Source organism: Schistocerca cancellata, chromosome 3 (assembly GCF_023864275.1).
Source record: "Schistocerca cancellata isolate TAMUIC-IGC-003103 chromosome 3, iqSchCanc2.1, whole genome shotgun sequence".
Taxonomy (NCBI): Eukaryota; Metazoa; Arthropoda; class Insecta; order Orthoptera; family Acrididae; genus Schistocerca; species Schistocerca cancellata.
In genome coordinates, this window is record NC_064628.1 from 522,681,055 (window position 1) to 522,704,028 (window position 22,974).

Sequence of the window (22,974 nt, forward strand, 5' to 3'; positions counted from 1 at the left end):
TGAATTATGCAGAGAGAGAGAGAGAGAGAGAGAGAGAGAGAGTACCATTCTTCAAGTTGGCTAACTTAGAGGTAGTCACAATATCTGTATACAGGGTGAGTCACCTAACGTTACCGCTGGATATATTTCGTAAACCACATCAAAAACTGACGAACCGATTCCACAGACCGAACGTGAGGAGAGGTGCTAGCGTAATTGTTTAATACAAATCATACAAAAATGCACGGAAGTATGTTTTTTAACGCAAGCCTACGTCTTTTTAAATGGGACCCCGTTAGTTTTGTTGGCACATCTGAACATATAAACAAATACGTAATCAGTTCCATTTGTTGCATTGTAAAATGTTAATTAGATCCGGAGATATTGTAACCTAAAGTTGACGCTTGAAACCTCCGACGTTCAGTTGCGTGTTGTAACAAACACGGGCCACGGTCGGCGAGCAGCATCTGCAGGGACATGTTTATGATGACGACCGTGTTTACGAGTGTGGCTGTAGTGCACTGTTGTGGTTGTCGCAGTGTCCACATGTAGCGCTTGCTGCTATTGTTATTCTGTATTCGTCTCCGCACGCAAGACCAACTGTAGTACACCGTGTTACCAGAAGTCTGTGATAGTGTAGTGTTGTAGGAACTGTGACCATGGTGTATTCGAACTCTGGAAAGGCGGAGATGATACTCATCTATGGCGAGTGTCAACGAAATGCAGCTGAAGCCTGCAGGGTGTATGCAGAACGGTACCCGGACAGAGAGTGTCCAACGTGCCGCACATTGCAAAACATCTACCGCCAACTGTATGCAACAGGTATGGTCGTAGCACGCAAACGGGTCCGTAACAGGCCCATCACAGGAGAAGCGGGTGCATTTGGTATGTTAGCTGCTGTTGCCATGAACCCACACATGAGTACACGGGACATTACGAGAGCCGGTGGACTGAGTCAAAGTAGTGTCATGCGCATACTGCATCGTCACCGCTTTCACCCGTTTCATGTGTCGCTACATCAGCAATTACATGGTGATGACTTTAATCATCGAGTGCAATTCTGTCAATGGGCATTAACAGAGAATGCGTTGCAGTTCTACCTGTTTACCGATGAAGCGGGTTTCACAAACCACGGGGCAGTGAATCTACGGAACATGCATTACTGGCCCGTGGACAATCCTCGCTGGCTCAGACAGGTAGAGCGACAGCGACCGTGGACTGTAAATGTATGGTGCGGAATCATTGGCGACCACCTCATTGGTCCTCACTTCATTGCAGGGGCCCAAACAGCTGCAACATACATCGCGTTTCTACAGAATGATCTGCCAACGTTTCTCAAAAATGTCCCACTGGAAACGCGTCGACGTATGTGGAATCAGCGTGATGGTGCACCTGCACATTCCGCAATTAGCACTAGGCTGACCCTTGACTGGATGTTCGACGGGTGTTTCATAGGACGTGGAGGACGCATAAATTGGCCAGCCCGTTCTCCTGATCTTACACGTCTGGACTTCTTTCTGTGGGGTACGTTAAAGGAGAATGTGTTCCGTGATGTGCCTATAACCCCCAAGGATATGAAACAGCGTATTGTGGCAGCCTGCGGCGACATTACACCAGATGTACTGCGGTGTGTACGACATTCATTACGCCAGAGATTGCAATTGTATGCAGCAAATGATAGCCACCACATTGAACATCTATTGGCCTGACATGTCGGGACACACTCTATTCCACTCCGTAATTGAAAACGGAAACCACGTGTGTACGTGTACCTCACCCCTCGTGGTAATGTACATGTACGTCAGTGAAAAAGACGAATAAAAAGGTGTTAGTATGTGGACGTAATGTGCTGTTCCAGTCTCTTCTGTACCTAAGGTCCATCACCGTTCCGTTTGGATCCCTACGTAATTCGGTGCTCTCCGATACACACGATCGAACAGCGGAGGAGTGGTACTCAAGCGTCAACTTTAGGTTACAATATCTCCGGATGTAATTAACATTTTACAATGCAACAAACGGCACTGATTACGTATTTGTTTATATGTACAGATGTGCTAACAAAACTAACGGGGTTCCATTAAAAAAAAAAAAAAAACATAGGTTTGTGTTAAAAAACATACCTCCGTGCATTTTTTTATGGTTTGCATTAACCAATTACACTAGCCCCTCTCCTCACGTTTGATCTGTGGAATCGATTCATCAGTATTTGATGTGGTTTACGAAATATATCCAGCGGTAATGTTAGGTGACTCACCCTGTATACACATCATAGGGTAACCATTTGTTTCCTGTATTTGTGCGCTCAAGGATCTTTAGACAAAGAGGTTTTTGATGAAATAATCACAGAGCCCCCAGTCATTACTTTTGTGTGGAGCTTGTAGTGTGTGTGTTATATTTTGGCAGTCAACAAGAAGTTGCCTCAGGGTTTGAACTGTCGAGAGCCCTCTTGTTATTACCACAAAAGGAAAGAAGAAAAGAATTTAATGTCCCACAAATGACAAGCACAATTTTGGGTTTGAAAAAGATGGGGAAGGATATCGACCATGTCCTTAACAGCCAACATGTGAAAACAAGTTTAGGGTGGAGATATGATCCCGTTCCTCTTGAATGGAGCCCAGTGTCTTACCTGCTGCACTGCCTCATTACTGCATACATATTTATTGAACACATTATACTCTCCTAAGGAGTCATTCAGTATTGTCAAACTCATAATATCCTCACCAGCCCTTGCATACATTGCACTGCTATCTTTATTACTATTATTACAACTTCAGTCTTTCAGAACCTAAAATGGGGTGTGGAAGGGGGGGGGGGGATGAGGCACAAATGTATCCATCTTGTCAGTTCTTACAAATGTCATTGGAACAGTGCTATTACGAATATCATCTATTTCCACAGTTTTGGCCCATATTTTAATAGGGGCATGTATCGTAGTGTGGTAAAACACATGGATCAGCTTCCAAACCCATTAACACATGGACATTTTCATAGCATCCTCATCTTCAAAGTGAATCCCACGATGCCCTCCTTTTAGTTGCCTGAACAAATGGAAGTCTGATGGTCTAAGTCAGGACTGTGTGGAGGATGAGGCAAGACTTCCCATCCAATTTTGACAATCTATTCTTTTGGTTAACATTCTTATTACCCAAGTTGCACAAACATTTTAGTAAACAAGTTGTTGAATAATCATCATCACACTGCCTTTTGCTAAGGGAGGTAATGTGACACAGATCATCTACAGTCACCTGGTGCTCACTATGAGTGATGTTGTCAACTCGCTGGATGTTGTGTGGAATCACAGCAGTCACTGGCCTGCTGCTGTGCTTCGTCAGTGAGCAGTGTTTGCCTTTCACTTTCATTACAGCAATGAACCCATTGTTTAACAGTGCTGATATCCACTGTTGCATCACTGCACACATTTTTCAATCTTTCATGAAAGCAAATGGGTATTTCACCTTCTGCATTCAAGAATTCTATCACAGAATGCTCTCTAATACAGACATTGAAGTTGGCCGTTTTGCAAGTGACTGTGATACTGGCATCTGCTGAAGTAGAACATTACTACTGCAGTGGATTGGAGAAGAAGCTTTGTGGAATAATACCAAATTCAAATTTTTCACTTAACAAACTTTATTTAAGGAGGAAAAAATAGGCGATATTTCTTCTGACTGACTCTCATACATTCAGTGCCATACAGCAATCTCTTATACTGGCAGAGAGCTAATGGAGCATTAGCCAGTGCTAGATTTTTTGACTCTTCATCCAAGGGACTCTGCAGGTAAGATCTCCAAGTTCAGCCTTAAAGAAACACTCACTGCTGGAGTGTTTGCTAACAGTTTCTTGTTGAATGTTCAACACAAACGCCCCGAAACTTATTTGAAGTCCTTAATATTTTATGCAATTAGAAAATGTGCAGGAATAATATTGGTTCATACAATTTACTTAATACTGGAAACATGAGTGTCAAAGAACTTAATGAGCTCCAGGTCCTTCCACATAGATATTGTAGGCATAGTGCAATGTGATGTTTATGATTTTCAAATTGCATGTCTTCTTTGGCATTAGCCTCTACAGTGCTGTTTCTTACTTCGTGTACCACCTGAATAATAGAAATCAGGCATACAGAGAAAGTGCTTGTCCCCATTGCCAGATTACGTCTAACTTACGCATCTTTTCTTCCAGTATTGTGTGCTTAGAAAGAGAAAATTTGGAATATAAATTCTGAGAGACAAGAACCACATGCTTTACATATGACAGACCTCTCCCAGTCTTGATCTTGTCATCTTTCAGGAAAGAACCTTCTGTTTTAAAAAGCTTGAATTTTAACATTTGTAATTCATTGTCTTTCTTTGGCCATACAATAGCTAACTTTCTCACAAGTATAATTTGTTGCAGATCTAGGATCAAAAATTTTACACCATATAACTGTTTGATGTTAGTTTCCGTTTCTTTGTAAATAAAAGTGCTGTTTTAAGTGTTCTTGTGTATGTAATAATTGGCTGACACACAGATCTTGATACATCATGCAGATTAATGTCAATAATATTTGCAGTTAAACACGAGTAGTTAAAGTACTGTTCAGAGTTTGCTTCTTTGTCTTATGTTTTTCCTCATGTTCACAGGGGCAGTGGTACAGGGTTGAGAGATGACCTAATGATGTCAATCTCTACATCATACCCGCAGCCCACTACTCAACCAGGTCCATTAGTTATCCAAGCAGGAGGTACCTCTTTGCCTTTTTTTTAAAAAAATAAAATATGCAGATTATGTAAAGTAAAGTAATGTGTAACAGCTTTTGTAAATTTCTTATGATTTGATGCATTTTGTGGCCTGGTAAAATATGTCACTGGTAGGATTTACTACCAAATGTGAGTGATTAGTAAGTCTCGAAATAAATAAAATAAAAACTGAGCAGAATCTGAAATTCAAAATTTGTTTGCTGATAAACTTTTCCTCCAAGCATTTCTCTATACAGTCTGTATTTGTTCACCTCATCATTTGTTAGAGAGCAGACAAGTTAATTTCTAAATTACCCCATCTATTTGTATGATCCGAGGCTCGTTTTATTGTTGAAAGCAAATGAGTTGTACACAGCTGGCTTGCTGGACCTTCATAGCTTCACCAGAACACCACTGGCTCACTTTTCAGGATTCCTGTGAGGCCTTCTCACCAATCGTAGTGATCCCATTACACACAAAGTCCCCACTGTATTTCGCCCCTACAGGCAGCCCTCTACTTCATGCTGTTGTCCATCTCACACAATGTGGACAAAGGGCTGGATTTGTGTGATAAGAACCCTAGAATGGACTGAATGTGAATGAATACCAATTGGAAGACCCTGAAGAAGATGAAGAGACCAGGTGAAGAAAGGTCTGAATTGACGGCAGTTGCAATGGGAGGAGATTTTTGTACCACACTCATCTCTGTTTGCTTTATGGTTTATGCAAGGGCACTGGAGCTGGAAGGTGGGGGTACCATACATTGATCTCTCTCTTTGGTCTAACCCTACACAAGGATGTAGTGGCCTCATTGATAAGCCCTTTGATGACCTGTCTTCACAAAGCTCTATATTGGGCTTGGTGACTTGCTTGTTGCAAGCACATCCCATTTAAACTATTAATCTGATCTATCCACTGCAACGGTACGCATCCTCTAGGTCTTCAGCAATCGACTTTTACCATCTGTGAGTGTTTCTTTCAATTTCATCTTGCTTTTTGGCAATGTGACCAAATCATTTCAACTAATTTTGGTTGACAAGAGTTGACAGTCTTGTTCTGATGCTGAGCTGCCTGAGGACTGGTTCATTAGTTTACCGTGTGTCCATGGTATTCAAAGTAATCTTCTATAGTGTCACATTTCCAAATAATTAATCCTGTGATGATCTGCCATCTTTATTGTCTTAAGTTTCTGCTGTAATGTGTTACCGGTACACAAAGCACAAATATCTCTTCAGCAGTCAAAACATCGTGCATCATAGCAGTTATACTGACTTTTATTATTTAGTCTTTCTTCAGTTATACCCTTGCCTTCACTTTTATGAGATAACTGTCTGGTTAAGAACATAGAATATAGCATGAGCTTGTACTGATCTAAATAGTCTGCAATGCTGCACAACAGATTTCCTATGATGATCAGGAAAGGATGTTGTTAACATCTGTAACAGTAACATTTTCGTTGTGGAGTACTATACTTCCACAGTATTGTAATAGCAGTATTGATCATAGTTTATGCAATAGCTTTGAAGAATACAAATGGATAATTTTGCCGTTGTGACAGAGTTAATTGTACTCTACATAGTCATATTCCTTATAACACTTTCATGCCCACTATCTTCTTGCCTGATCATCCATTACAGAAATGATCTCATCCCTTGATTGTGGCTTGTGAGTGTAGAAAAATAGAAACATCTTGTTCTGGATGTGAAATTTGTAGATGATGTGACAATATTTTGAATTTGAACTTTTGTTTTTGTATGTTTAGTGAGTGGTTCAATGTGCTGCTGCTTTGTTTGCTAACAGCAATACATATTTTTGAAACATTCCATACCTTTTTTCTTTCAGTGCCACACAAAAATACTGTATCCTCGAATCATTTTGAAGAAAGAAATGGGCAGTTGTCTGGATACATACCTGAGATTAAAGTTTGTTAGTTTAAAAAGTAATATATTATGTATCCAGTGCAATATATTATATTAATTATATTTTAAGAAAAACTGTTAGTTGGTTTTTGTATTTTGATGAGTTTCCTGTAAGTTAAGTCAGTACTTGAAATTGTATGTTGTGAGGCTGTCAGTTTCTTTTGTATTATATTCAGATTCTCTGAAATTTCAGTTGGTGCTTAATGATAGTGCCTATTGGCTTCAGTAACCAAATACAGCAATAAACATTACCAATAATTTTCTTCCATCTTCCAGTCCTGTCTTCTGTGTTGCTATGTTTTTATTATAGTCTTTAATATTGCAGTATCTATTGACTTTTGTGTCCGCCACTCGTGGTCTCGCGGTAGCGTTCTCGCTTCCCGAGCACAGGGTCCCAATTTCGATTCCCGGCGGGGTCAAGGATTTTCACCGGCCCGAGATGACTAGGTGGTGTTGTGCCGTCTTCATCATCATCCTTCATCCCCATTACTGTTTGAGGAAGGCAACGAAAAACTACCTCCATTAGGACCTTACCTAGTACAGCGGTGCAGGTCTCCCGAATCGTTCCCCTACACTCTGTCAAGAAGCATGGGACTTCATGTCCATTTCCATTGACTTTAGTAAGCAACTATGTAGTCACTACTCACTTACATGGGAATTTAAAACAATGGAAAGCCTAGTATGGATGATCAACAATATTAATAGGAGGATAAATTGCTATTCACCATATAGAAGAGATGTTGCGTTACAGACAGGCAGAATGAAAAGAGTGCTATACATTTAAGCTTGTGGACAAAAGGTCTTCTTCTGTAGTAGAAGTCACATACACATTCACAAGCTGAACTCACACACATCACCACTGTGGTTGCTGTGCCGGACCACAGACTGTAACTGTGCCTGATGGGAGAAGCAATCTGGTGTGTGTGTGTTTGGGGTAAGGGGGAGTACTGCTTGTGGTAGCATGCAGGGACATTGTGGGGACAGGGTAGGGCTGCAACTGGCTGCAGTAACGAGGTTCAGGGGTGGGGTGGGAATGGGGATGGGGGCGTGTGAAGGAGAGACATAGGAGTGGAAAAAAGACTGGTTATGGGAATATAGGATAAACTGCAGGGACAGTTCCCACATGCGCAATTCAGAAAAGCCGGTGTTCATAAGAAAGCTTCAGATGGCACATGCTATGAAGCAGTCATTGAACTGAAGCACATTGTGTTGGCCATTGTGTTATGCATTTGGGTGGTCCAGCTGTCTCTTGGCTATAGTTTGTGGCTAGCTATTCATGCAAACAGACAGCTTGTCGTGATGCCCATGTAAAGAACAGTACAGTGGTACCCTATTTTTGATGGGTGGGAGAGGCCTGTGACTGGACTAGAGTAGGTGGTGATGGGAGGATGTTTGCGACATGTCTTGTATCCTAAGTCTATTACAGGCTTATGAGCCAAGAGGCAAGTGTTGGGAGCAGGGATGGAGAGAAGTCGACAAGGATACGCCATAGGTTCAATGGGTGGTGTTGAACCACTGTGGGAGAGGTGGGAAGGATAGTGGGTACTAAATTCCTCATTGCATGGCACAATGAGAGAGAGTCAAAACCCTGGTGGAGAATGTGATACAGTTGCTGCAGTCCTGATGGTACTGAGTCGTGAGGGGAGTGCTCCTTTGTGGCTAGATGGTGGGTACCATATTTTACAGACTGTAAGAACCTGGGTCCCGTATTTTACAGACTGTAAGACCAACCTTAATTTTTAAGCAGTTTTTTAAAAAAGGATGTGTACCAATTTTAGCATTGGATTACAAATCTAGACTGAAAAAAATCTTAGTTTATAAAACTGAACTGACCTTTAAAATACCTAAAAATCATCATCTGAACTTTTTTCTTCTTCTTCTTCTTCCTTTTCCTCTTTGTCGGCATCATTATCCCCTTTATATATAGGATGGTCTTCACTGCCATCGAGAGTGTTACTTATGCTGGACTTCTTGAAAGGTTTAACAATAATGTCTGCTCACACTCTAGACCACAACTGTTGTACCCACTGATGCACTTGTTTGATTGTAGCTTGTTTTAAATCTCCCTTCGGTGTGAATCCATGTTGGGTTTCATCCATCATTGATTTGTTGTATTCATCTCTCATTTACACTTTAAATGATTTATTTATCGAGACATCAAGAGGTTGCAATTGTGAAGTAAGTCCTCCAAGAATAACAGCAAGCTCTGTATTTCCATACCTCAATTTCTCTTTCATAGAATTTTTCAGTGACTACTAAACTGATCTAGCACAACAAGAGAGGTCTTCATCAGTAAAGCACTTTTCCTTCTCTCCTACACTCTGTTAGTCCATAATTTCATACCAACCTCATCCATCCAACCCTTTTATTACATGAGCAACACCACTTGGTGGTATTTCAGAAGGTTTTGGAATATTTTTGTACTTGAAAATGATCATTGTATGAAATTGAGTGCCGTCAGCACAACATGAAAGGACAAACGTATACTGCATTTTATCATGTCCTCATGTTTTAGCAACTTTAATATCAGAGGGGTTTTGTCCATATTTGCTATTTGTCCCAGTTCCACACTGGTTTTCTTTCGGTGTTGAATAATAAAGTGATGGAAAGAAAATATTTTCTTTTCGTACTCATGTGGCATTTCTGAGCTATTTTGGTTTTGATTTGCATCATCATGACACATAATAAACTTGTAGCACCAACCAACTCCGCCTGAAAGTCTGTTAAGTTCCACTGTAGCGCTAGCCTACTAATGTGTATTTGAATCATTTTTGTCGTAATTCCAGAGCCATTCTGACAGTGTCCTTGAATCTATTTCAGTACATCATCATCTAGTTTTGGCCATTTAGCATTCTGTCTTTTATTTGCACATTTAGTGTTCCTTATTTTTTTCAGTTCTTCTTTACTAGCCTGCAAATCGCAAAAGGTTTTTCTGTGTGGGGAGGGCTGAAATGGTGCTCAGCTACTCTGTTTCCAAATTGTTCTGCATTTGCTATTACTTTCAATTTAGAGCCAGCATCATATGAATCCCTTTTATTTTTTTCCATTACAAAACTAGCTACTAACAAAAATATTGTACTGTTACTGATAACACACACACACACACACACACACACACACACACACACACACACAAAACATATACCATGAACCATGGACCTTGCCGTTGGTGGGAACGCTTGTGTGCCTCAGCAATACAGGTAGCCCTACCGTAGGTGCAACCACAACGGAGGGGTGCCTGTTCAGAGACCAGACAAACATGTGGTTCCTGAAGAGGGGCAGCAGCCTTTTCAGTATATGGGTAATGCAGGAGTAGGTTTAATAATAATAATAAAAAAATAGGGATGCGGATAAGCTACTATGAGCAGTATAGTGAACACATTATTGTAGCCAAGATAGACACGAAGCCCACGCCTACCACAGTAGTACAAGTTTATTTGCCAACTAGTTCCGCAGATGATGAAGAGATTGAAGAAATGTATGATGCTATAAAAGAAATTATTCAGCTAGTTAAGGCAGACGAAAATTTAATAGTCTTGGGGGACTGGAATTCGGTAGTAGGAAAAGGAAGAGAAGGAAAAGTAGTAGGTAAATATGAACTGGAGTCAAGGAATGAAAGAGGGAGCCACCTGGTAGAATTTTGCACGGAGCACAACTTAACCATAGCTAACACTTGGTTTAGAATTGTGAAAGAAGGTTGTATATGTGGAAGAGGCCTGGAGACACTCAAAGGTTTTGGATAAATTATATAATGGTAAGAGAGATTTAGGAACCTGGTTTTAAATTGCAAGACATTTCCAGGGGTAGATGTGAACTCTGACCACAATCTATTGGTTATAAACTGTAGATTAAAACTGAAGAAACTGCAAAAAGGTGGGAATTTAAGGAGACTGAACCTGGATAAACTGAAAGAACCAGAGGTTGTAGAGAGTTTCGGAGAGAATATCAGGAACGATTGAGAAGAACAGGGCAAAGAAATACAATAGAAGAAGAATGGGTAGCTTAGAGAGATGAAATAGTGAAGGCAGCAGAGGATCAAGTAGGTAAAAATATGAGGGCTAGTAGAAATCTTTGGGTAACAGAAGAGATATTGAATTTAATTGGTGAAAGGAGAAAATGTAAAAATGCATTAAATGAAGCAGGTGAAAAGGAATACAAACGTCTAAAAAGTGTGATCGAAAGGAAGTGCAAAATGGCTAAGCAGGGGTGGCTAGAGGACAAATGTAAGAATGTAGAGGCATATATCACTAGGGGAAAGATAGAACTGCCTAGAGGAAAATTAAAGAGAGTCTTGGAGAAATGAGAACCACCTGTATGAATATCAAGAGTGCAAATGGAAAACCAGTCCTAAGCAAAGAACAGAAGGCATAAACATGGAAGGCATATATAGAGGGTCTATACAGGGGCAATATAATTGAGGGCAATATTTTGGAAATGGAAGAGGACATTTGACAGAGCACCGAAAGAAGTAAGTCAAAACAAGGCCCCGAGAGTAGGCAACATTCCATTAGAACTACTGATAGCCTTGGGTGAACCAGCTTTGACAAACTCTCCCATTTGGTAAGCAAGATGTATGAGACAGATGAAATACCCTCAGACTTCAAGAAGAATATAATAATTCCAATCCCAAAGAAAGCAGGTTTTGACAGATGTGAAAATTATCGAGCTATCAGTTTAATAAGTCATGGTTGCAAAATACTAACATGAATTCTTTACAGACAAATGGAAATACTGGTAGAAGCCAGCTTGGGGAAGATCAGTTTGGATTCCAGAGCAATGTTGGAACACACAAGGCAATACTGACCCTACGACTTATCTTAGAAGATAGATTAAGGAAAGACAAACCTATGTGTCGTATCGGCCACCGCACAGCAGCCGTCAGCTCGGCGCGGCATGCTACAACATGCACGGCACACAGCGAGTACCGCTGGTGCCGCACACGATGTCTACAACTGGTGCAAGTGAGCGCGTCGTCGCGGGGTTAGTGGCAGCGTACGCACCACTATCGATACGGATTACCCTGGCGGCGCTGCCCTTGCCACCAGAGTGAGCAACTGTATAAGCGCGCCATCTACCAACACTCTGGCTGGACCTGCGGATTTAAGCGAGCTCCCTGAGCCCGTTCAACCAGTTCAATCTTCGCCGATGACTGTGTTACTACCCGGCTGCTGGATTCACTACGACCGAACCGAACTGTGGCCTCCCTGGCTGGAAACTTGTGATGCGTCGGTATCGACTGGTTGGCAGTGGTTTGGACTTGTATTCTCTACTAGTGACTCTGATTTATCCTTGGCGCTACAGCCAGCGAAGTGTTGTTTAGTAAAACTTAAGTTTTGTTTTGAGTGACAGAAGGTCAAATAAATTTGGTTATCACGGAATATTTGTTGTATTATAGTGCGGACATAACACAACGTTTACAGCATTTGTAGAGGCGGAGAAAGCTTTTGACAATGTTAACTGGAATATTCTCTTTCAAATTCTGAAGGTGGCAGTGTTAAAATACAGGGAGCAAAGGGCTATTTACAATTTGAATGGAAACCAAATGACAGTTATAAGAGTCAAGGGACACAAAAGGAAAGCAGTGATTGGGAAGGGAGTGAGACAGGGTTGTAGCTTATCCTCCACATTATTCAAACTGTGTACTGAGCTGTAAAGGAAACAAAAGAAAAAGTTGGAGTAAGAATTAAAATCCATGGAGAAGAAATAAAAACTTTGAGGTTTGCCAATAATATTGTAATTCTGTTAGAGATAGCAAAGGACCTGGAAGAGTATTTGAACAGAATGGACAGTGTTTTGAAAGGAGGATATAAGATTAACTTCAACAAAAGCAAAACAAGGATAATGGAATGTAGTCGAATTAAATCAGGCAATGCTGAGGGAATTAGACTAGGAAATGAGACACTTAAAGTAGTAAAGGAGTTTTGCTATTTGGGGAGCAAAATAACTGATAATGGTTGAAGTAGAGAGGATATAAAATATTGACCAGCTATGATAAGGAAAGTGTTTCTGAAGAAGAGAAATTTGCTAACATCGAGTATAGATTTAAGTGTCAGGAAGTCCTTTTTGAAAGTATCTGTAGAGAGAGTAGCTATGTATGGAAGTGAAATATGGATGATAAATAGTTTAGACTAGGAGAGAATAGAAGCTTTCGAAATGTGGTGCTACAGAAGAATGCTGAAGATTTGAAGGGTAGATCATGTAACTAATGAGGAAGTACTGTGAGAATTGTGGAGAAGAGGAATTTGTGGCACAACTTGACTAGAAGAGGTGATCGGTTGGTAGGACATGTTCTGAGGCATCATGGGATCATCAGTGTGACAGAACCATGAAGTTAAAAATCGTAGAAGGAGACCAAGAGATGAATACTCTAAGCAGTTTTAGGAGGATGTAGGTTGTGGTAGTTACTTAGAGATAAAGAGGCTTGCACAGGATAGAGTGGCATGGAGAGCTGCAAAAACCATTCTCTGGACTGAAGACCGCAACAACTGATAACACAGATCAGTTTCATTTCAAGTTCACTGGCACTGTAGACTGCAATGGCGCATCATAGGCTAGACAGTCTTCTGGGTTTGTGAAGGTGGTTCGGGTGGGAGATAATGTTAGCAAGCTTGTTAATCCCCACAACTTGTGTTTGTTGCATCAATCTACCTGCCAGTTAAACCCAATGTTGCCTGATTGAGGTAACTATTTGCTGAAAATGACTTACAAGTTCGTGGCATACTCCATCGGTAATTCTGGAATTCAATATGGTGTTGGCCCACCCTTGATGACAGCTTCCAATCCCACAGGCGTACATTCAATCAGGTGCTGGAGGTTTCATGGGGAATGGCAGCCCATTCTTCATGGAGTGTTGCACTGAGGAGGAGGTATTGACGTCGATCGGTGAGGCCTGGCACAAAGTTGACATTCCAAAGCCTCCCAAAGGTGTTCTATAGGATGCAGGTCAGGATTATGTTCAGGCCAGTCCATTACAGGGATGTTATTGTTACGTAACCACTCCTCCACAGGCTGTGCATTATGAGCGGGTGCTCGATTGTGTTGAAAGATGCAATCACCATCCCCGAATTGCTCTTCGCCAGTGGGAAGCAAGAACACGCTTAAAACATCAATTTAGGCCTGTATTGTGATGTTACGCAAAACAGCAAGAGGTGCAGACCCCCTTCCATGAAAAACACAACCACACCATAACACCACGCCTCCGAATTTTACTGTTGGCACTACACACGCTGGCAGATAACATTCACCGGGCATTCACTGTACCCACATCCTGCCATTGTATCGCCACATTGTGCATTGTGCTTCGTCACTCCACACAACAGGTTGTCCAATGTTTACACTCCTTACACCAAGCGAGGCATCGTTTGGCATTTACCAGCATGATGTGTGCTTTATGAGCAGCCACTCGACCATGAAATCCAAGTTTTCTCACCTCTCGCCTAACTGTCATAGCACTTGCAGTGGGTCGTGATGCAATTTGAAATTCCTGTGTGATGGTCTGGATAAATGTCTGCCTATTACACATTACGACCCTCTTCAATTGTCGGCAATCTCTGTCGGTCAACAGACGAGTTCGGCCTGTATGCTTTTGTGCTGTACATGTCCTTTCACGTTTCCACTTCACTATCACATCAGAACCGGTGGACCTAGGGATGTTTAGGGGTGTGGAAATGTTGCATACAGACCTATGACACAAGTGACAGCCAATCACCTGACTGTGTTTGAAGTCCATGAGTTCCGTGGAGTGCCCCAGTCTGCTCTCTCACAATGTCTGATGACTACTGATGTCACTGATATGGAGTACCTGGCAGTAGGTGGCAGCACAATGCACCTAATATGAAAAACGTGTATTTTTGGGGGTGTCCGGATACATAGTGTAAGTTTCCTGTAGCATCGAATAATATATGGCTGTTTTTAAGACTGGCGGGAATTTTAAATCACTGGACGTTTTAGTTTTAATTTCAAGTGTAAGATGCCCCTGAATTATAGTCCGTAAAATACGGTGGCAAGAGGTAGGTGACTGGAGATACGAGGCACAGGAGATCTGTTTGTGTACAAGGTTGGGAGGGTAATTTCGTTCTGTGAAGGCTTCAGTGAGACCCTTGGTATATTTTCCACCTCCCTCTCCCCCAACATCCCACTGCACCTTACAGCCCTACCCTATATCCACCATGTCCCTGGATGCACCCTCAAGCAGCACTTCACTTGCCCCATCCCTACCCTGCTATCCCTCCCCTCAACCCACCCCATGCCACCTCCTAACACCCCTCCATACCCCCATTAACCTCACCGGAATGATTCTCCCATCAGGCGCACTTGCTGTCCATAGTCCAGTTACTGCAACAGACGGCAGTCATCTGTATGTAAGTAGTCTTTTTGCAAATGGCTGTTTTTTCTGCTTCGGAAGGTCTTTTGGCTGAAAGCTTAAATGTATACCCATATTTTCTTTGTGCCTTCCTGTGACTCAACATCTTTTCTGTATGGTGAATAGCAATCTTTTTCATAATATTGTCGTTACATGATAATTTAGTTTGGTACATTACTGTGTTATAATGTAACTGACTCAACCTATATCAGTTGTACAATCTATGTACAGCCAGAGTCTAAATACCAAATTAAAAGAGGATATATTTTCTCCATTATAGAAAAATGAATTGGAAAGGTGTCTTTATGCTTGTAGTAAGTTTTTGGAGTCAGTATGTTTTTATTTCAGAGTTACCGTTATGTGGATACACTAGAGTAAGAAGTATTATCCTCTCCATAATGTTACTTCATTTGTAGTTCTTGATTTCCAATGAGACATTGGAATTTCATAATTCCATACACTTAGGTTAAGAAACCACTACACATTTCATTATTAAGTATTTAAAAAAAAAATTGAAATTTTGTGAAGCTGTAATTTTTCTACACTTACCACCCAATGCACTGTATATGTACCACTGGGCATGCTTTCTTTTATGTCATCAAATGATAATGTTCTGGTCATTATTCTGAAACCTGAATTGATTTAACCCTCTGTACTAGTCTACCTTGTTCAAGCCTTTTCATCTCTACTTAACTGCTCTAACACACATCCATTTGAACCTTCTTACTGTATTTGAGCCTTTCTCTCCCTCTACAATTTTTATTCTCCGCACTTCTGTCCATTACCAGATTGACGATTCCTTGATGCTCAGGAAGTTTCTTGTCAAACATTCCTCCCTTTGGGGGTAGTGCCATAAATTTCTTTTTTGCCAGTTTGATTTAGCGCCTCCACATTAGTTACACTATTTACGTACATTTCAAAAACTTATATTCTCTTCTTGTCCAAATAGTTTTATTTTCCACAGTTCACTTCTGTACAAGGCTACACTTCAGTCAACTATCTTCAGAAAAGACTTCCTAACACTTGAAAATTATATTCCATGTTAGCGAACTTCTGTTTTTCGCAAATGCTGTTCTTTTAATTATCAATGTACATTTTATATCCTCTGTACTTCAGCTACCATCAGTTATTTTCTGCCCAAATTACAAAATTCATAGACTATTTTTAGTGTCTCATTCCCTAATATCATTCTGTCAGCGTCACTTGATTTAATTCGACTACATTCTATTACCGATTTTTTACTTTTGTCGATGTTCAAGATAAGTTGTGAGGTCAGTATTGACTCACATGTTCCTGTTTTTCTACATGATCCAAAATCTTCTTCTCAGAGATTGGTGTCTACCAGCTCTAATATCTTTCTGTAAATAATTCTTGTAATTATTTTCACAAATATGACTTACGTACCTGTGGTAATAATATTTACAACTGTCAGCACCAGCTTTCTGTGTAATTGGAATTATTACATTCTTCCTCAAATCTGAGGGTATTTTGCCTGTTTTGTACATCTTACACACCAGGTGGAATAGTTTTGTCATGGCTGCCTCTACCAAGGATCTCAATAATTGTGAGAAAATATCATCTACCCCAGAGGCCTTGTTTCAACTTATTCCTCTCAGTGTTTTGTCAAATTCCTCTCACACGATCATATCTCCCATCTCGCCTTCATCTATTTTTCTCTTCTCTTTCCATAATACTGTCAAGTTCATTTCCCTTATGTAGCCCTTCGATATATGCCTTCATCTTCTGGCTTTCCCTCTTTCGCTTCTTGTATTGTGTCATGCATGCTTCTACAGCCTTGTATTTGTGCTCTAGCTGTTCCTACACAGTAGTTTTGCATTTTCTGTTGATCAGATTTTTTTAGGCTCCTGTATTCCATTTCGCCTACTCCATTTGCTGCATTTTTATTAATTTTTTCCCCCCCTCATCAATTGAATTCAGTACACATGAGCTTTACAAGAATTCGTACTGGACCTTGTCTTTTCCCCTATTTGATGCTATGCTGTCTTACTTAATCTCCCAAAGCTACCGATTCATGACATAATATAACATTTTCTCCTGTTTCACTCAACCATTACTTAATTTTATATTTAATAAAATTGCAGCCATATAGCCATCCATATACAGTTACTTTGCTTAACATTTTACATTTACATTTTACATTTTTGCATATTCATTTATCGATTTCACTCTTTTACTGCACAGTTCTATGTGATATCGTTCACAGGCTTCATTACACAGTTCACATACACATGTTGCGGTTGGGTCATGATAAGTTTTGTTTTTGCAGATTAGGTGATGAAAGCCGTGAATAGAAGTCTAGTTATGACATGTCGCTGTTCTAAGCTTGGTGCTGTCCATGAGTGGTTCGTTATTGCTTCGGTGCCATAGCACTCCGGCCATATTTTTTCTCGTTTGTCCTCTATGATCTTCAGTTGCTTTCTGGAAGCCCTGGTGTGTGGCATCATATATCGAAGTCTGATGCCTTCAATTAGGAATGTCTCTCTCGCTAGCAGGTACACTAGTCTAGATCTTGTTGTCTTTAAGAGACCTAGTGCTCTATTTAGATAGGTCGATTTTACCTTTTCTAGTGTTTCTAGATTTTTTTCTGTCAGGTGGTCCCATATAACCTCCAAACCTCCATCCCATAGGCCAGGATTGGCAAGATTTATGTGTTGAATAATTTCATGGCTGTTTCTAGACTGAGTAGGCGGATGTTTTTGATGTCCTGTATTGCTATTATTGCTTGGGCTGCACGTTCTGTTGTATGTTTGTGAAGCATTTGGCTGTTGGCTGCAATGTCACACCATGGTATTTAAAGTCTGATGAGATTTTTATTTTTTGTCCTCTGATAATGATTTCTGCATTCTTGGGTGTTTTGCCTCCTTTTCTGAAAATTACCAATTCTGTCTTTGTTATGTTTATGTGTAGTTTGTGTTCACTGCACCATCTGTATGTTTTCTCAATGATTCTCTGCAGCTTCTGTATATCTGTTGAACCTACGGCTATGTCGTCAGTGTATGCATATACATACACATCTTCTTCATTTTCTCCAATTTGGAGTACTTCTTCAGTGGCAAGAATGTACAGCAAAGGGCTCATTGGGTCACCCTGTAAGACTCCGTACGATTGCAGAATGGGGTTCGAAAAAGAGAGGTTGTCTGATATTGTAATTAAGTTGTATTCGAGGATTGACTTGATTATTCTTGCCCATACGCTATCTTCTACCATTGTGTTTTCCAGTTTTCGGACTATGGGCTCTCTTTCCAATAGGTCAAAGGCTTTGGTAAAGTCTATGAACACTGTGTAGAACATTTGTTTCTTTTGTAGTGCTTCATCGATGTTGTTTAGAAGAAGCCTGACTGCCGTAAGTGTTGATCTTCCAGATCTGAAACCCATTCGTCATTCTGGGAGATGACTGTCCACAGAGGCTTGGATTTTTTGTGTTGTTATCTTTGAAAACATCTTGAATTGAGTATTCTCCAGGGCTATGCCTCTGTACTTGTTTGGGTCCATTGGGTCTCCTCTACCTTTGTAGAGAACTTTTATTGTCAAGTGTCTCCATTGTGTTGGAATTCTTCCAAGTTCCAGGCATTTGTTAATCAGTTTGGTCCATATGCGTCGGAGGGCCTCTTTTGCGTCTTTTATATGTTCATTATATATATTATCAGGTCCTGCTGCTTTCTTGTGCATCAGTGCTTTTCTTCTTTCACGTCTTCTTCATTTAGGAGTTCCCATGTATTGTCTTTTTCCTTAGTTTGATGTTGTTTCTCTTTCTTTGGGGGTGTTTCGAGTTCTCGTTTGTTCAGTATCTTACTGAAGTGGTCTTCCCATTCCTTCAGGTCTATATTTGGTGTATGAGCCATTTTTCTTGGTCTTGCTGCTATGTATGGGTCTTTCTCTACTTCATCCGGTTCTCTTTTTGCCTCGCTTTCTATGTATTCTTTTTTCTTCTCTTCTATTAGTTTTTTGTAGATTCTCCTCTCTTCTGCGTATAGTTTGTATGTTTCCTCGCCATGCTGGTTTCTTAGTCTGTGGAGGGTTCTTGGAACAGTGTTCCTTTTGCTGTAGCATTTAGCATCGAACCATCTTTTCAGCCGTCCTTGTTTTGGGGATTGTTTGTATCACTGAATTTTTTAGGATGTCTTCTATTTGGTCTATTGCTTTTTCAAGGTCTCCTTCCTCTATGAAAGTTTCTGTTTGTGTTAATTGTTCTTGCTGGTTTGTTAATTTTTCTATATCAGTTTTTCTTTGTGTGATTTGGTGGGTCTTTCTTGCTGGCGGTGACGTGACGATATTTATTTTTATCTTCATTGGAATGTGCTTTTGTATAGGAGTAATGGAGTCATGCCATATTGGTTGAATACTTCCTTCTATGTCTCCTCTTGTTAATGCGATATCAATGGTGCTTTTCCCATTGTGGCATATGTATGTAGGTATCTGTCTATTGTTAAGTAGGGTGAAACCATCTTCTTCTAGGGTTTCAACGACTAGTTTTGTTTTATAGTTTTCTGTGTCTATTCTGCAGTTGAGATCGCCTGCAATAATTGTGGGTTTGCTGTCGCATTGTTTGATGAGTGTGACTATTTCGTCAATTATTTCTACAGCATTTGTGTGCGGTTTAAAATAGGCTGCAATTATATTTATGTTTGCCGCTTCTACTAGCATACTATTTTCTTGTTTTATGATTTTTTTGGTGGGCGTCATCCAGGGTTTTAGTCCCATGGGTCATCCTCTTTCTCCCTTCTTTGCCATTAGGTGATAATTATAGAAATCTTTATGTTGCCAGCAGTCTATCAGGAAGGTTTCTGTTAGAATTGCAAGATCCAAGTTTTGCAGAATGTCTGTTGGTGTTAGGTTAAGAGCACTTTTTACTCCCTCTGTATTCCACAAGACTGCTTTTATTTCTTGCTCTTCTGGTTTTCTTCTTAGTTTAGTTGAGCTCTGCTCCCTCTTCCATTGATCATCTTGGGATACGAAATTGACGTACTTTTATGTTTTCTGGCCAGAATTCTGGTTCTTGTGTGATTTTTAGCTTTTCAAATGGAATGCCTACTTTGAAAGCTTTTTTGTCGCCCAGTGTGCGCAGTTCTTCACATTCTAGTTGTCCCAGTATTCCGTTCTTGTTAAGGTATTTCACTACTGTAGCAGTTGTGGTGGTTCTCTTTAAGTTACCGATGTATAGCCACACTGTTGTTTCTGCTGCTTGCATTTCTTCGTCTTTTTTTGTACCCATTATGGTTTTATAATTACTCTGATTTCTTCTGTGCCAGCTCCTCCCTACCACAGTACTCCAAGTCGGTTCCTCTAGTTCATTAACCTGATTTCGGGTTTTATTATGTTGCTAATGTGCATTGATTTGGACTTGTAGCTGATTTGGTTGCTGGAGCAGAGGATTTCTGTATATTGTCGTTTCCTCTGGTTTAACTTTGTTGTTGTATTTAGTTTGTATGTTGTTTCCATCAGTTTTGGTTTTCTCTGCGTCTAGGTGGCTTTCCTTTTCTAGAGTTGTCTTTATTTGCTCTTGTATTAATATCCCTAGTTGGTTTTTTAGGAAATCAGTTATCTCCTCCACTTTATGCCTCAGTTCTCCCATTTCCGTCTTATTTCCGTCTTTTTTTGCTTTTTCCAGAAAGCTACCCACACCGATGTCTCTGGTGAAGTTCTTCTCAGATCCTGTAGGTGTCTCTTCCGTCTGTCTCTGTCTGCTATGTGCTGTTTCCTGCGTTTCGCCAATAGATGTCGCTACGTGGCTAGCAGGCCACTTTCCGCTATGTGCTGTTTCCTGAGTTTCTCCAATAGATGTCGCTAGTTGTCCACCAGTGCAGCTGTCTTCTCCCCCGCTCGTCTCCTCTTGTTGGATTTTCCTAACCTCTCTTGTAGGATTCCTATTCTCCACCTTATTTGCTTTTGTTTCATTTTTCAAAGATTCTAAGCATTTTCTTATTTCACTCACCGCCTCTAGTAAGTCGTTCTTCATTTCCTTCTTCATATATCCTCCTTCTTCTGCCACTTTTCCGATCATCACAAGAGCGTTCTCAATACGATGCACTGCACTGTCCGCCATCTTACTCTCTATTACTTAATGCTTTGTTCTTTGAAACCCTCATCAACATCTGGTTCTTTCAGTTTATCCAAATCCCATCTCCTTAATTTCCTAGGCTTTAACAGTCCTCTCTGTTTTATTCTGCACTTCATAATCAACATATTGTCACCAAAGTCCACATCTGCCCCTGTAAATGATTTTCAGTTCAAAATCTGGCTTCAAAATCTGTGTCCTACCATTACATAGTCTGCCTGAAAATTTCTGGTGTCTCCTAGTCTCTTCCATGCATACATCATTCTTTCACGATTCTTAAAGCAAGTGCCTGGGATGATTAAATTATGCTCTGTGCAGAATTCTATGAGGTGGCTTCCCCTTTCATTCCTTTTTCCCAGTCCATTTACTCCTGGTATTCTTATTTATCATACTTTTCTTGCTATTGATTTTCAGGTGCATATCACAGTTAAATATTTGTTTCCATATACTAGACGAATAATTACTTTTATCACTTCATACATTCTCTTAATCTGTGAGGCTAGTTGGCATATGAACTTATATTAATGTGGTGGATGTTGGCTATGATAATACATTCATTAGGCTGTTGGTAATAACTGTCCAGCTAAAGTGCCAGAGATACCGGTTGTGTGCGCATGTTGTGTGCTGCTTATGTGAATGGTTGTGTGTGTGTGTGTGTGTGTGTGTGTGTGTGTGTGTGTATTTTCCTTTCTTGTCTGGATTCACATTCCAGTCAGAGATACCAATGATAGCGGTTGTGTGCGCATGAGGTGTGCGAATGTATGCGTGGGTTGTTTTTTTTTTTTTTTTTTTTGCTGAAGTAGGCATTGGCCAAAAGCTTTGTGTGTAACAGTTTTTTTGTTATGCTTGTCTACAATTCACATCTTTGATGTGAGTATCAGTCTGTCCTTTTTGTGATTGCTGAGATTCTAACCCGTATTCATATTTTCTTATTCATTATTAGACTAACTGGTGCATTACCCTCAAATGATTTTGTACTTATGGATGTGTACTCACCTAACCAGAGGTCCTGTTCTTCCTGCCACCACACTTTTTGTGCCCTCTTAGTATTGCTGTTTTCTTCTAGCTTCCTCCACCCCCCCCCCCCCCCTTCCCCTCTCCCAACCTGTATATTAGTGTGCTGGTATAATTTCCTTAAATTTGTGCATTATGTGTCTATGTAAGACAAAACTAGCGTTTATTCCAGGTGGGAATAACAATGTTTGTCTGATGAGTCAGTCAGGGACACGACTGGCAACAACAGCAGTCTCCAGTGGCCGATCCTGTCTCAGCGGCTCAGGAAATGTGGCAGCTAGTCCACCACCTCCAGTTACATCTGCTGTCACTACCCGACGCCCTAATACAAGCGTCACTATTATTAACAATTGTCAGAACAGTGTAGCTGCTACTGCTCAGGTAAACTTTGCATTGAAATTACAATTGTCAATCTTCTTTTAACTTGTTGTCTGCTCCCCTTTCCACCCCTCTCTCCCTCTTCAACAAAGAAGTCTGCAACACAAGTCTTTGTTACATTTATAAATATAAATTAATAATTAATAAATACTGAAAAAAACATGACGGGTAAAGTTAACAACTCACTGAATAGAGGAAGTGTCGAGTTGTTCAAAGACATATAAACTAGACTGAAAACTTTACTCACACACACACACACACACACACACACACACACACACACACACACACAGTTGTATGGCTACAATGTGCCAACTTATCACATAGTGCCAAAATTTCTCTGAAAAGCATTCTACCAGAAGAGATATTTTGTGGCGAAAGAAAAATCCTCTTGCAAAATCTATTAAATTATGAGACAGAATTGCTGGGCTCTACATATATTTTATATGTATCTATTGGCAGGGCTGACATTTTTGCCGAAGATAACTGTTGGCTGGCAATTCTGTCTCATAATTTTATAGAACATAT

The 22,974-nt window shown here is 40.4% G+C and overlaps 1 protein-coding gene across 3 annotated transcripts in view; it reads left to right on the forward strand.

Annotated features, from left to right (window-relative positions):
* Positions 1-22,974, forward strand: part of LOC126175335 (protein melted) — a 256,862-nt gene that overhangs the window by 122,935 nt on the left and 110,953 nt on the right. For all 3 annotated transcript variants that reach the window (XM_049922055.1, XM_049922054.1, XM_049922056.1), the window contains 2 exons: positions 4,602-4,702; positions 22,241-22,449. In XM_049922055.1, coding sequence (XP_049778012.1) covers positions 4,602-4,702; positions 22,241-22,449 — 310 coding nt within the window. The remainder of the gene's footprint in view (positions 1-4,601; positions 4,703-22,240; positions 22,450-22,974) is intronic.